The sequence below is a fragment of the Lolium perenne genome, chromosome 5, assembly GCF_019359855.2.
Source record: "Lolium perenne isolate Kyuss_39 chromosome 5, Kyuss_2.0, whole genome shotgun sequence".
NCBI lineage: Eukaryota > Viridiplantae > Streptophyta > Magnoliopsida > Poales > Poaceae > Lolium > Lolium perenne.
Genome location: NC_067248.2, coordinates 178,323,763 through 178,336,198, shown reverse-complemented (window position 1 = coordinate 178,336,198; position 12,436 = coordinate 178,323,763). Strand labels below are relative to the sequence as shown.

Genomic DNA, 12,436 nt, shown 5'->3' with positions numbered 1-12,436 from the left:
GCCAGAGCGCCACGCGACTCGTCGCCCTCGTCCTCCCCCTGCATGCCTACCTCTGCCTAGTGCTTCGCCAACCTCTCCTCTATGCCGTAGACATGCTCGCTGGCTCGCTCGTGCACCGTCGCCATCGCCATCATCAAAAATCTGCCGCGCATGTACTGCAAGCTCTCGACGATGATCCAGCATGCGCCCGTCCTTCCTCTGCCGTCCCTTCACGCGCGCTAGCTCCGCCTAGCCGTCGCCTACACAACGCGCCCCCTAGCTTGCCCTGCTCCAGACGCCGGCGCCATGGACGACCCCTCTCAGCACCCGCGGCACCACCTCTCCCGCTATAAATAGAGAAGCTCCGGGCACCATTTCTTCACAACATCTCCTCCCCTCTCACCACTGGTTCTCCTCGCATCAATAGCTAGTCCGATTAGCTCCTCCACCGCCGCAATTTGACGCTCAGAGCCACCGGAGTCCGCAGATCATCGCCATCGATCCGCGCCTCCCCAAGCTCCGCCACTGTACCAGGGACTTCTTCACCCTCGCCAACGCCGCCTAGCACCAGCGCCGCCCCTCGCCGGAGCTCCGTCAAGCCGCCGACCCCCTACCCCGCCGTCGCCGCACGTCCCCCTCCCCCGTCGACGACGACGACGGTCGACCGTGCGATCCTCTCCTAATCCAACGGTCGACGTCAAAGGATACCGCTTCGGTGAGTTTAGGCCACTGACGCATGGGACCTCATGTCAGCAGGCCCGCGCCGTTACTGGGCCTGCTTCCTCTGTTCAAACCATTTCGGCCCAAATATTTCCCGCCTAAGCCCAGTTAGCTTTAATTCAAATAATTGGTTTCAGCAATTTCTCAATACTGATATGTGCCATATTTTGAATAGTGTCAAATCTACGAATCCAAATCTAGCAAACCAAATTGTTCCAGAAAGCTTATGAGTTTATCTACATTTTGTCACTGGTTTCAACCCCATATGTTGTGTAGATTTTGAATAGAAAAATAACAAAACAGAGACTTTTCAGCATTCAAATAAATCTTAAAAATCAACCAATTTGAATTTTGAAGTGAATCCAATTGCAATATTTCACATTTAAAAAACTCTAATTAATTATGTAAAAATATGATATATGTTCTGTACATGATCATGGGCTAGAAGCAAATTATTGGCTATGTAGTCAATACTAGTCCATTTAAACTATATCAAAATTTTAGGGATTTAAATCTATGAGGTGTAGCACCTCATTTAAATCATTCTCACAAGTGATATGAAGTAATGTGTTGACCTTTAATTGTTTAGGCTCATACTTTCTCACTTGTAGAATTTAAAATCTAAATAGTATTTAATTTTCCAAAGGTTAATTAAATCACATGAGATGATGAATCTCATTTAAATCACTTTTCTCAAATACTAAGTGTGAAGTGTTGACCTTGGTCAACATGGGATCATCCCTGGTTATTTGAGAATATTAAATCACCTCAATAGTAGTTTTTAAATTAGTTACAACTATGTGTTAAATCATATGAGAGGTATTCCTCTCATTTAAATCTTGTTCTCAAGTAATTCAGCATGAGGTAGTGACCATGGTCTATATAATCTCATATTGAGTTATTTGGTGTCATTAAATCACTACCATGTTAGAATTAAATTGCATGAGGTATGGAACCTCATTTAAATCATTTTCTCAAATGATAAGTATGCAGAGGTTGACTTTGGTCATCCTAGGTCATATATTATTCATAAGAGAAATTAAATCTTAAGAAGAATTCAATGAGAGGAAATTATTTCTCCAAACCAAAGAGAAACCTTAATTTAAAATTTCAATGAGAGGAAATTATTTCTCCTAATATTAAATAAAGAAACCCTAGAATAATTTGTGAATAGATGTTAAGTAGTGATGCTAAGATCCATCGTGTGAGCCATTAAGGCAAATTAAGACTACTTAAGTGTTGTTTGGTGATTGTATCCTCGTATTCGTTTATAGACGCTAGTACCGGAGACTATCAAGAGGAAGAGGTCTTCTACCAAGAGGAAGAGCAAGAAAACTTTGATCACATCACCAATCAAGGCAAGCTATTACCAATGCAAGCTAGACTAATGCAAACTATTTTGGTTGCAAGTTTATATTCTTGCCAAGTGCAAAGCTCTACAAGAGCAAGGCACCATTACATTTTACTTTATGAACCTATCCCAAGTTTTTACTTTACAAGCTTTACTTGACTTTATTTATCAAAGTTACTTTTTGATTTATGATTCACTTGGTTGAAATATAGAGTAGTACAAGAGAATCACACTTAGCCTAGCAAGCTCCAAGATACTTAGCACCCCTCATAACTAGTTGCTAGTGCTCAATATTAATAGTGACTACTCTAATTGGGAACTTGTGAATTGAAATGACTTTGAAAACCTTGGAATGAAGAGTCATTCTATTGAGAGGTTTCTTTGAAGGTGAATATGACCGGTGAATGGCTTGGTGAATTTTACAAAAACACTGATGGTTGGGTTCGGATGCGATACCATTCCAATTTTACAAGTACCCCCACAATACCTGAATCTGGGTAAGGCTTAGCTGGAAACTTATGTATTTTAGTATGGGTTCCCTCTGAACAAGCGTCATAGGGGTTATGCCGAGGCTGCCTCCGTACTGGTGAAGTGAGGAGAAATGACGTGAAATGAGGTGAATGTCCGGCCCAAGCCCTGTGCAGTTCCCAGGCTGACCGCGTGTCTTCACTGGGAGGCCAGGCTCATGGGGAGAGGTGCCTATACTAGAGTATGTAAATGAAAGGTTAGGATTGGTAGTTCACGTACTCCGTACGATAAATCAGGGCCAGTTACCCCTGACGAACTATTGCAATTGTTGTGGCACAAGTGTACAACCTCTGCAGAGTTAAACCTATTCGAATAGCCGCGTCCGCGGTTATGGACAGTTGGAAAGGCCATACTGTTCCGTCATCAGAACTTTTCTAAAAATATGAATGGTGACTTGTGATTTGAATTGAAAGGTGACTTTGACTTTGAGTCACAACTGAGTTGTGGGAATGACACTAATGTTCCCACTTGAGTTAGTTAATTGAAGAGTCTTTGATTATTAAAAGTGTTTTATGAAATAAAACTGGCATTATGCAAATGAAACTAGAGCTTAGAACCCCATTACTATAGTTGATAGTGTTTACCTTAGTATTAGTTTGCGAGTACTTTAAAGTACTCATGGCTGTGTCCCTGGCTATTCAAATGGCCAGACTATGAAGACGAGTACCAGAACCCGGAAGAAGGACAGCAGGACGTCTACGACAACTAGGATCCCTCCTGACGTTAACAGTTGCCTGTGGAATAGATGGACTACTACTACGCTACTTTCGCTTCCGCTATGTGTTATGTAATGAATAAATAGAACTTCTATTATTGTAATGAGACTGGATCATGTGATCCTTTATTTGTAAGACGATTATGGTATGTAATGAATGATGTGTTGTGATATTAATCTATTATGTCTCGCAAAACAATATTCCTGGGATTGCGATGAATGGCATAATAGGCATCTGGACTTAAAAATCCGGGTGTTGACACTCCTCCACATCCCGCACGCTTAGCGAAGCTCCGCCGGATTTCTCCACCACCACCGACACCACGCCGTCGTGCTGCCGGATTCAAGAGGAGCTACTACTTCCGCTGCCCGCTGGAACGGGGAGGTGGACGTCGTCTTCATCAACAACCGAACGTGTGACCGAGTACGGAGGTGCTGCCCGTTCGTGGCGCCGTGATCAAGATCTTCTACGCGCTTTTGCAAGCGGCAAGTGAACGTCTACCGCAGCAACAAGAGCCTCATCTTGTAGGCTTTGGAATCTCTTCAAGGGTGAGACTCGATAATCCCCTCGTTGCTACCGTCTTCTAGATTGCATCTTGGCTTGGATTGCGTGTTCGCAGTAGGAATTTTTTTGTTTTCTATGCAACGAATCCCTACATGCTTTGCATCATCCTTCTTGGTTGTTTCTTGGTTTTTATCCATGTGATATTTTAGAGCTTGGGGTTCTCATGACGAGTGATACGTCTCAAACGTATCTATAATTTCTTATGTTCCATGCTAGTTTTATGACAATACTCACATGTTTTGTATACACTTTATATCATTTATATGCATTTTCCGGCACTAACCTATTAACAAGATGCCGAAGTGCCAGTTCCTGTTTTCTGCTGTTTTTGGTTTCAGAAATCCTACACAGGAAATATTCTCGGAATTGGACGAAACAAAAGCCCAGGGTCTTATTTTCCACGGAGCTTTCCAGAAGACCGAAGGAGATACGAAGTGGGGCCACGAGGTGACGACCCACTAGGCGGCGCGGCCAGCAAGGGGCCCGCGCCGGCCTATGGTGTGGGGCCCTCGTGCCTCTCCCGACTCTGCCCTTCCGCCTATTTATTCCCTCCATCGTGAAAACCCTATTACCGAGAGCCACGATACGAGAAAACATACTGAGACGCCGCCGCCGCCAATCCCATCTCGGGGGATTCAGGAGATCGCCTCCGGCACCCTGCCGGAGAGGGGAATCATCACGCGGAGGACTCTACATCACCATGATCGCCTCCAGACTGATGTGTGAGTATTTCATCCTTGGACTATGGGTCCATAGCAGTAGCTAGATGGTTGTCTTCTCCTCATGTGCTATCATGTTAGATCTTGTGAGCTGCCTATCATGATCAAGATCATCTATTTGTAATGCTACATGTTGTGTTTGTTGGGATCCGATGAATATGGAATACTATGTCAAGTTGATTATCAATCTATCATATATGTGTTGTTTTATGATCTTGCATGCTCTCCGTTGCTAGTAGAGGCTCTGGCCAAGTTGATACTTGTGACTCCAAGAGGGAGTATTTATGCTCGATAGTGGGTTCATGCCTCCATTGAATGCAGGACGAGGATGAAAGTTCTAAGATTGTGGATGTGCTGTTGCCACTAGGGATAAAACATCAATGCTTTGTCTAAGGATATTTGTGTTGATTACATTACGCACCATACTTAATGCAATTGTCTGTTGTTTGCAACTTAATACTTGAAGGGGTGCAGATGCTAACCCGAAGGTGGACTTTTTAGGCATAGATGCATGCTGGATAGCGATCTATGTTATTTGTCGTAATGCCCTAAGTAAATCTCATATTAGTCATCATGATATGTATGTGCATTGTTATGCCCTCTCTATTTGTCAATTGCCCAACTGTAATTTGTTCACCCAACATGCTATTTCTTATTGGAGAGACACCACTAGTGAACTGTGGACCCCGGTCCATTCTTTTACATCTGAAATACAATCTACTGCAATCATTGTTCTCTACTGTTCTTTGCAAACAAACATCATTCTCCACACCATACGTTTAATCCTTTGTTTACAGCAAGCCGGTGAGATTGACAACCTCACTGTTAAGTTGGGGCAAAGTATTTTGATTGTGTTGTGCAGGTTCCACGTTGGCGCCGGAATCCCAGGTGTTGCGCCGCACTACACTCCTCCACCAACAACCTTCACGTGGCCTTCATCTCCTACTGGTTCGATAACCTTGGTTTCTTACTGAGGGAAAACTTGCTGCTGTACGCATCACACCTTCCTCTTGGGGTTCCCAACGGACATGTGCTTCACGCGTTATCAACGAGCACTAGTTCAAAAAATGGATTTCGCATGAAACTTTTGTTGTGTTTTCGATATCTGAGTTTGTATAGGTTCTTTGTGTTGAGAGGTTCCACCTCTTAATTTGTGGAAATTCTCCCATAGTTGCTCATCTCGTTATACTCTTTCTAACAAAATTTGTTTCACCTCAATTGGAGTTTCCAATCTCAGGATATTGCGGTTTTCATGAAGAGAGTTTCTTGGACCTGAAGTTCTAGCCTACTCTACGTGCTACTTTTGGTTTTTTTCAATTTTTTTCTTTACTACAAGGTTTTGACACTACCTAGAGATTGGGATAGTAGTAGTTCAGAAGTTCCGATCACTGGAACCGCCCGAGGTAGGCGTTGGAGATCGTTTTTGCCTAGGAAGGATTTTCCGGTCATAGAGGGATAATTTATCGTCCTACGTTTTGTGCACCTAATAGTTGGTTTTTCGAGGTACCTATTTAAGGGGCATTGTTCCAACGGTACCCAACTTTGCACAACACTTCTTGACCCCATTGTTGACCTTCCTTGATCTTGATATCTCTCCATTCTCTCTATGATTTTTGCTCCCAGTTGAGGAAAAGAGAGAGGAGATCTAGATCTACATTCCTACCAATCAAAATTCCTTCCTTGTAAGGGAATCCATTAAATCAAGATCTTGGATAAATTTGGTGTTCTCCTCCTTTTGTTCTTCCTCTATTGTTCCCAAAATAGCTTTTGTAATTTTGGTGGAATTTGAGAGTGTAGAAATTACCATTGCATTTGGTGCATCAGTTTGAGTTCCCCATGGTGATACATGGAAGTGAAAATTAATGAGTTGATTACTCTCGGGTGCTTGCACCCAGAGCTTGTTCCTCTTGGGTCCTTGGAACTTAGACGGCTTGGTGACCTTTGCAGTGTTCTAGCCTCCAGTTAAGTTGTGAAGATTGCTTCAAGCTTTTGGTCCTTTTTGGCAATTTATTGGGAGCCTCAACTAAGTTGTGGAGATTGTCCCAAACTTGTACAACTTCGGTGACCACCCTCAAGGTTTCATAGTGGATCGAGAACTTCCCTTTTGGTGGGAAGACTTTAGGAGAATACAGTGATCCATCGTGCTATTTGGGGAGCGTTGTGGCTCCACACCGCTCCAACGGAGATTAGCACCCGGAAGGGTGTGAACTTCGGATACATTGTTGTCTCCGCATCACCTCGGTTATTCTTATACCCAAGATTTTTTTACTTATGCACTTTAATTTGTGATAGCCTTCGTGCTTGAAGTTATATCGATCGCCATCACATAGTTACTTGTATTGGTGCACATAGGTGAACCATAGATGATATAGGTTTTGTCCTTGACAAATTAAACACTAATTTTATTCCGCATTTGTTATGCCCATCTTGTAAAAGCTTTAAATCACCTATTTACCCCCCTCTAGGTGACATCAGTGTCCTTTCAGTGCAGGATGGCTTGGATCAAGGGCATTGGCCATCCTGCCCAGCTCGATTGCGGTGGCATGTGTGCCTGCAAAATCGGCGCGGGGTCGGGAATGGAGGTGTCCCGGTCATCCCCTCGGTGGCCACATCCATGGGGTCTCGACGGAAGGGTCATGGAGAGATCTTGGCAGGGCGCCACATCCCTAATACAGCCGCACCACCGACCTACGGGAGAGCGATATACTAGTATGCTGGTGATGGCTAGACCTAGTCGGGACTGGTCGGTCTTAGCCTCCTAGCATGGTTGGTGCCTAGCCATGCTCGTGTTCTCAGTGGGGTGTTGTTTATATGGGGTGGTTGGGCAGACTGCGACCTGCAGGTATGATTCGAATAAAGGTGGCCATGATGATCTTCGAGAGCCAAGTTGTTGATCTGCTTCATCTCGATCTCCTCAATCCGGCCCCCACCGAGTTTCGATATTCCTCTCGGAGAACTCCGTTGATTGGCGCATGGCACACTTGATATCTATATCAGAAACCATCCGGTCGTGCACGCCCTTATCTTCAAGGCGTGGCCCAAAGTTTTGCTTTCTTGTTGGTGTCATGAGAGTTGTCTAAATATAGATTTCCATAATATTGATAGATGTGGAGAAAGGCATGGTGGCTGCGTCGGGGGTTTTGAAGTTACGGTGGACAGGTGTATTGGTTGCAATGAAGACCGTGCTGCATAAGCTTTTCCTATGTGTCGGGTGTTTTGTGGCTGGCGAGGGCCTTGGTAAGAGGAGATGGCAACACATGCATACTTCATTTTTGGTGTTGCTCCACGAGTACCGAGCCACGATTTTCAGGGTGAAAACTACGAGATTTGGTTGCGTGGTTTTAGATCGGGTGAGTTGTGGAAGTTGGTTCAGATGAACTTGTGAACAAAATTTCATACTCTCCAATCCATATTAATTATCGTCAATATGGATGCAGCTAGATATATTTATTTTGTTCTAATTTAGTACAAACGCCATTCATTATTATTGGTAGCAGGGAATAGTACGGAGTAATATCTTTGGAAGAAAGATGCTCAACAAAAAAGGGTGGTGTACATTGTCAATCAGTGAACCTTCAAATCTGGGACGATTCTGCAGTCCCGTACGATCCGATTCAGTATCACGACCGATCTTTCTCCTTTACTGTACTGACAAAATCCATGGCGTCACAAGATATCGTCACATGAAAACTGCAGTCGCACCGAACGGCGCACGCCGTCCGTCCATCTGTCCCGATGAGCGTGTCACCTGGCGCTGGCCGCAGTTCGTCGGAGCTCCGAAACATTACTTCCCTTCCAGTGCGGCAGCCGCCCACCGCGGCCGTCCTCTCGCCGCCGTCGCGCCCCGGGCACGCAATGTGAGCGCCCCCTCCGTCGAACGCCCCGTCGGTCGTATTGACATATGCTAGGGTTCGGTTCTTCTCCTTTGTGGATTGATTGATTTAACGGTGCTGGTTTCGATCTGGATTCGTAGGGTTTGTGCCCCGAGGGCGCCGCCCGAGGGGAGGCCCGGGAAGGTCTCCGCCGAGCGCTCCTGGCCGCCTCGCTGCGGCCGCCCGGACGACGGCGACAGTGCAAAGGGCGTCGCCGAGGGCAGAGCGGAGGAGGCGGCCGACGGCGCGGGCGTTTCCTCCGCGGCGTGCAACGGCGGCCTCCCGCACGACCCGCGTCCGCCGACGCCGGAGAGGGATGAGGGCGGAGAGGCACAGCCGCCCGGCGATGGGGATGCGGCCCACTCGGATGGCCAGACAGAGGGCAGGGTGCTCGATGTGATGCCGCTGGCGTTTGCTGCCGCACAGAGTTCTGCCGTTGACTCTGCTAATGGTTCCATGGAAGATGGCCGGTGTATAGCCGATTCTTTCATAGTGGAGGGGAATGGAGGCCGGGGGACTGATCAATTGGTCAGGGATGGCGATGATGATACCGGCAATGGAGATGGCAGGGCAGTGGGAAGCAGAGCGGATGATGGTGAATTGGAGACGAATGAGGATCAGAGCAGAAACAAGAGGTGGTCGACGTCCGCTGAGAATCCGCCACCCAAGAGGAGAGCGGTCTATGCCAGGCGCCGATTTCCGCCCGGCTGTGGGAGCGCTGCTGTCACCGGCATCGCCATCGGAGGTAAGGAGGTGGTGGTATCGGACGGCACACCGATCATTTTTTTAGCTACCGGTTGTGTTCTCTATAGTGGATGCCTTTCTCACGGTTCCAATTTCAGGTCTTGAACCTTCTCCGATGTTTGAGCGAGATGAATCTAATTTGGAAATCAAAAGCAAAATAGAACAAGTTGGAGAAGCTACTGAGACACACAATTGTAAGATCCAAGAGTCTCAAGTCATTGACCGTGTTGCTCTAGATGATTTTGCAGGAGGCCAACATGTCTGTGATCATCCGCAAAATGTTATTACAAACTATTCACCAAAACGTGATTTCTTTGAGGAGATTGATGATAGAACACCTTTGCATGAATGGATGCGCGTACCACTAGTAGCGGGAGATGGTGATGTGAGAAGCGAATGCGAAGAAAGTATCCCGAAAGGTACTCCGAGGACTCATCCGAGAGGACTTGTTTATGTGAAGAAAAATGGCAAGAGAAAGTTAAAGCATGATAGCATCAACAGGGACTCCCTGAATAGATCAGGTAAGGAGTCTAAGTGTGCACATCATGTTGCCACCGATCAAATTGAAGAAAAGGATAATGTGGACCTTACTACTAAGAGAGTAATTATACAAGCATTGATGGCCCCGGACCGAGGCCCATGGGCACAACGAAAGAATTCTATTACTAGTGCTTCTAACTCTCCTAGGAATAATGTGAAGAAAAAAGATGCTACACCAAGGCAAGAATTACTATCCAAAGTTATCCCTTCTACGTCGACTAGGAACGACACAAGAGAGGACCAAGGAGGTTTCTCCCTGGAAGATGACGAAACCTCTTTGACAATAGATGTGCATGAAACAAGTAATGGATCGTGTGTCACCCTCCCTTCATGTGTTGCTTCCGGAAACGAGAGTGTTGGCACCCAAAGCAAAGTGACGAAGATTGACGAGAAAAGTCCATTGCATGAATCGGAACAAGAACCACTAGTAACAGTGGATGTCAAGTATGAGGGAAGCTTGCAAGAAGGTAATCTGAGGACTCATGTGAGAGGTCTTGTTGATGTGAAGTCAAACAGTGAGCATGTAGGTCTTGTTAGTGTTAAGGTGAATGTGGCACAGTTAGATGCGATAGGCATCTTTGAAGACGGCACACCGGCAAACACTATTTCAAGCACTCAGAGACGCGTCACACGCTCAAATATGAAGGTTAAGCAATGCATCGTTGCTCGTGAGTTAAAGCATGATGGCATCGCCAAGGACCCTTTGGATAGGTCCACCAAGGATTCCGAGTGTGGCAACATTCTTTCGACCGATCAAACTAAAGAAAATGATGGCAGGGGCCTTGTTCCAAATACAGTTGTATTAGCATTGATGGCTCCAGACAGGTACCCATGGACACAAGGAAAGAAGTCTATTGCTAGTGCTTCTCAGCCTCTCAATCGTAGGAATAAGTATCTTACGGTTCGTGAAGGTCTGTGTTTGCCTGACATATCTGAAGGAAAAGAGAGCATTCCCATATGTGTGATCAACACAATTGATGACATGCAGCCAATGCCATTTAAGTACATCACCAAAGTCATATACCCGCCTTCATATGAAAAAACACCTCCAAAAGGCTGTAACTGCACTAATGGTTGCTCGGACTCTAGTGAATGTGCTTGTGCCGTGAAAAATGAAGGAGAGATCCCGTTTAATTTGAATAGCGCAATTGTTTATACAAAGCCCGTCATATATGAGTGTGGCCCATCATGCAGGTAAGGTGTTCAATATATAGCTTACAAAAACAGAATGGCATACCCTAGCTAGGCAGAAATAATCGATTTTTATAGTTTAGTTTATAATATCAGGCAAGATATATTATTGCCAGTGCAATGTTCTACTAAGTCTGACATAGTAGGTTCAGATTGGCAGATCCATAAACCCAAAACTTGTGCTCATCTGAAGTTAGTTTTGACGGAAATGTTATTCATTCATACTAGACAACTTGGTTAAACTGAAAAATGCAAATTTGGTTAGAAATGGTGAGCTAACGAAGTAGTCAAATCTGCTTGCAGGTGCCCGCCAACATGCCACAATAGGGTGAGCCAGCATGGTCCCAAAATTCGGCTGGAAATTTTCAAGACAGGGAAGACAGGTTGGGGTGTAAGATCCCCCAGTTTTATCTCTTCAGGCAGTTTCATATGTGAGTATGTAGGTGAGGTGTTGCAAGAGACAGAAGCTGAAAGGACAGAGAATGATGAGTACCTGTTTGATATTGGCCGTGACAGCGATGATGAAGAAGAAGGCTCACAATCTTCTACCTCCGATATAATGAACAAAGATGTAGGCTATACAATAGATGCTGCAAAGTGCGGTAATGTTGGAAGATTTATCAACCATAGCTGCTCTCCAAACCTGCATGCACAGGATGTTCTCTGGGACCATGATGACACGAGGGTGCCACATGTTATGCTTTTCGCTGAAAAGAATATACGTCCGCTACAAGAGCTGACTTACGATTATAATTATAACATAGGTCAAGTCCGCCAGAATGGCAAGGAGAAGATAAAAGATTGCTTTTGTGGTTCCTCCAAATGTCGGCTCAGGCTTTACTAAGGTTTTGTTGACTGCTCCTTGATTTTACTCTTCCGGTAACCTACAATCGTAGATGGAGCGTAATCTTTATTTTCTTTCTACCCTGTTGCTGAATTAGTACTGTGTTTTAAAGAGCATATGAGCAGCCTTGGCTGAGTACTTTTTCTTCTGTGTCGGACTTTAAATGATGGTAGATGAATTGTTAGTTGTCAGTTATGTCATACTGTTATTGTCGGAATCGTTCTACTGGTTATAAAATGAGATCTCACTGTAGCTTGTCTCCTATCAAATTTTACAAAATCGCATAGCTTTTGCTGCCTTTCATATCCAAGCTAGGTTGAATTACCAAGTTTAGAAAATGTTCCTATCCCAGCACGCTAATTGGACAACCAGACAGTTCTTTTGCCAGTTCTGAAACTAGAACTGTTTACTTACCAGTCCCATAACAGCGCCAAAATAAATTGTACTCTGCCCCCCATCCATTTTACTCACTTCCTTGATTTTAGATGGCCCTGGGCCAGCATGTAGGTCATCACACCAGGGTCCTTCGCTCTCTGAATTCTGAAGACACCTTTTTTTTCGCACGGGAAAGAGATTTTATTTAAATGTCAACAGGGTTACAATTCGAGATAATTGCCTCAGCAATATCCTGGAGATAGTTCTGAAACTGGGGTTCAGTTCTACGTTGT

General features: G+C 45.1%; 1 protein-coding gene across 1 annotated transcript; it reads left to right on the top strand.

The window, feature by feature from the left end:
• Positions 1-8,242: 8,242 nt before the first annotated feature.
• LOC127300771 (uncharacterized) lies at positions 8,243-12,020 on the top strand. Its single transcript, XM_051330943.2, has 4 exons — positions 8,243-8,434; positions 8,551-9,194; positions 9,292-10,927; positions 11,228-12,020. The coding sequence occupies exons 1-4, from the start codon at positions 8,313-8,315 to the stop codon at positions 11,766-11,768; spliced, it is 2,943 nt and encodes a 980-aa protein (XP_051186903.1). The 5' UTR covers positions 8,243-8,312; the 3' UTR covers positions 11,769-12,020.
• The last annotated feature ends 416 nt before the right edge of the window (positions 12,021-12,436 follow it).

Coding starts and splice junctions, on each gene's coding strand:
- LOC127300771 (XM_051330943.2), top strand. CDS start 8,313: ATGAGCGTGTCACCTGGCGCTGGCCGCAGTTCGTCGGAGCTCCGAAAC. Junction 8,435..8,550: donor TCGCGCCCCGGGCACGCAAT/GTGAGCGCCCCC, acceptor CTGGATTCGTAG/GGTTTGTGCCCCGAGGGCGC. Junction 10,928..11,227: donor GAGTGTGGCCCATCATGCAG/GTAAGGTGTTCA, acceptor ATCTGCTTGCAG/GTGCCCGCCAACATGCCACA.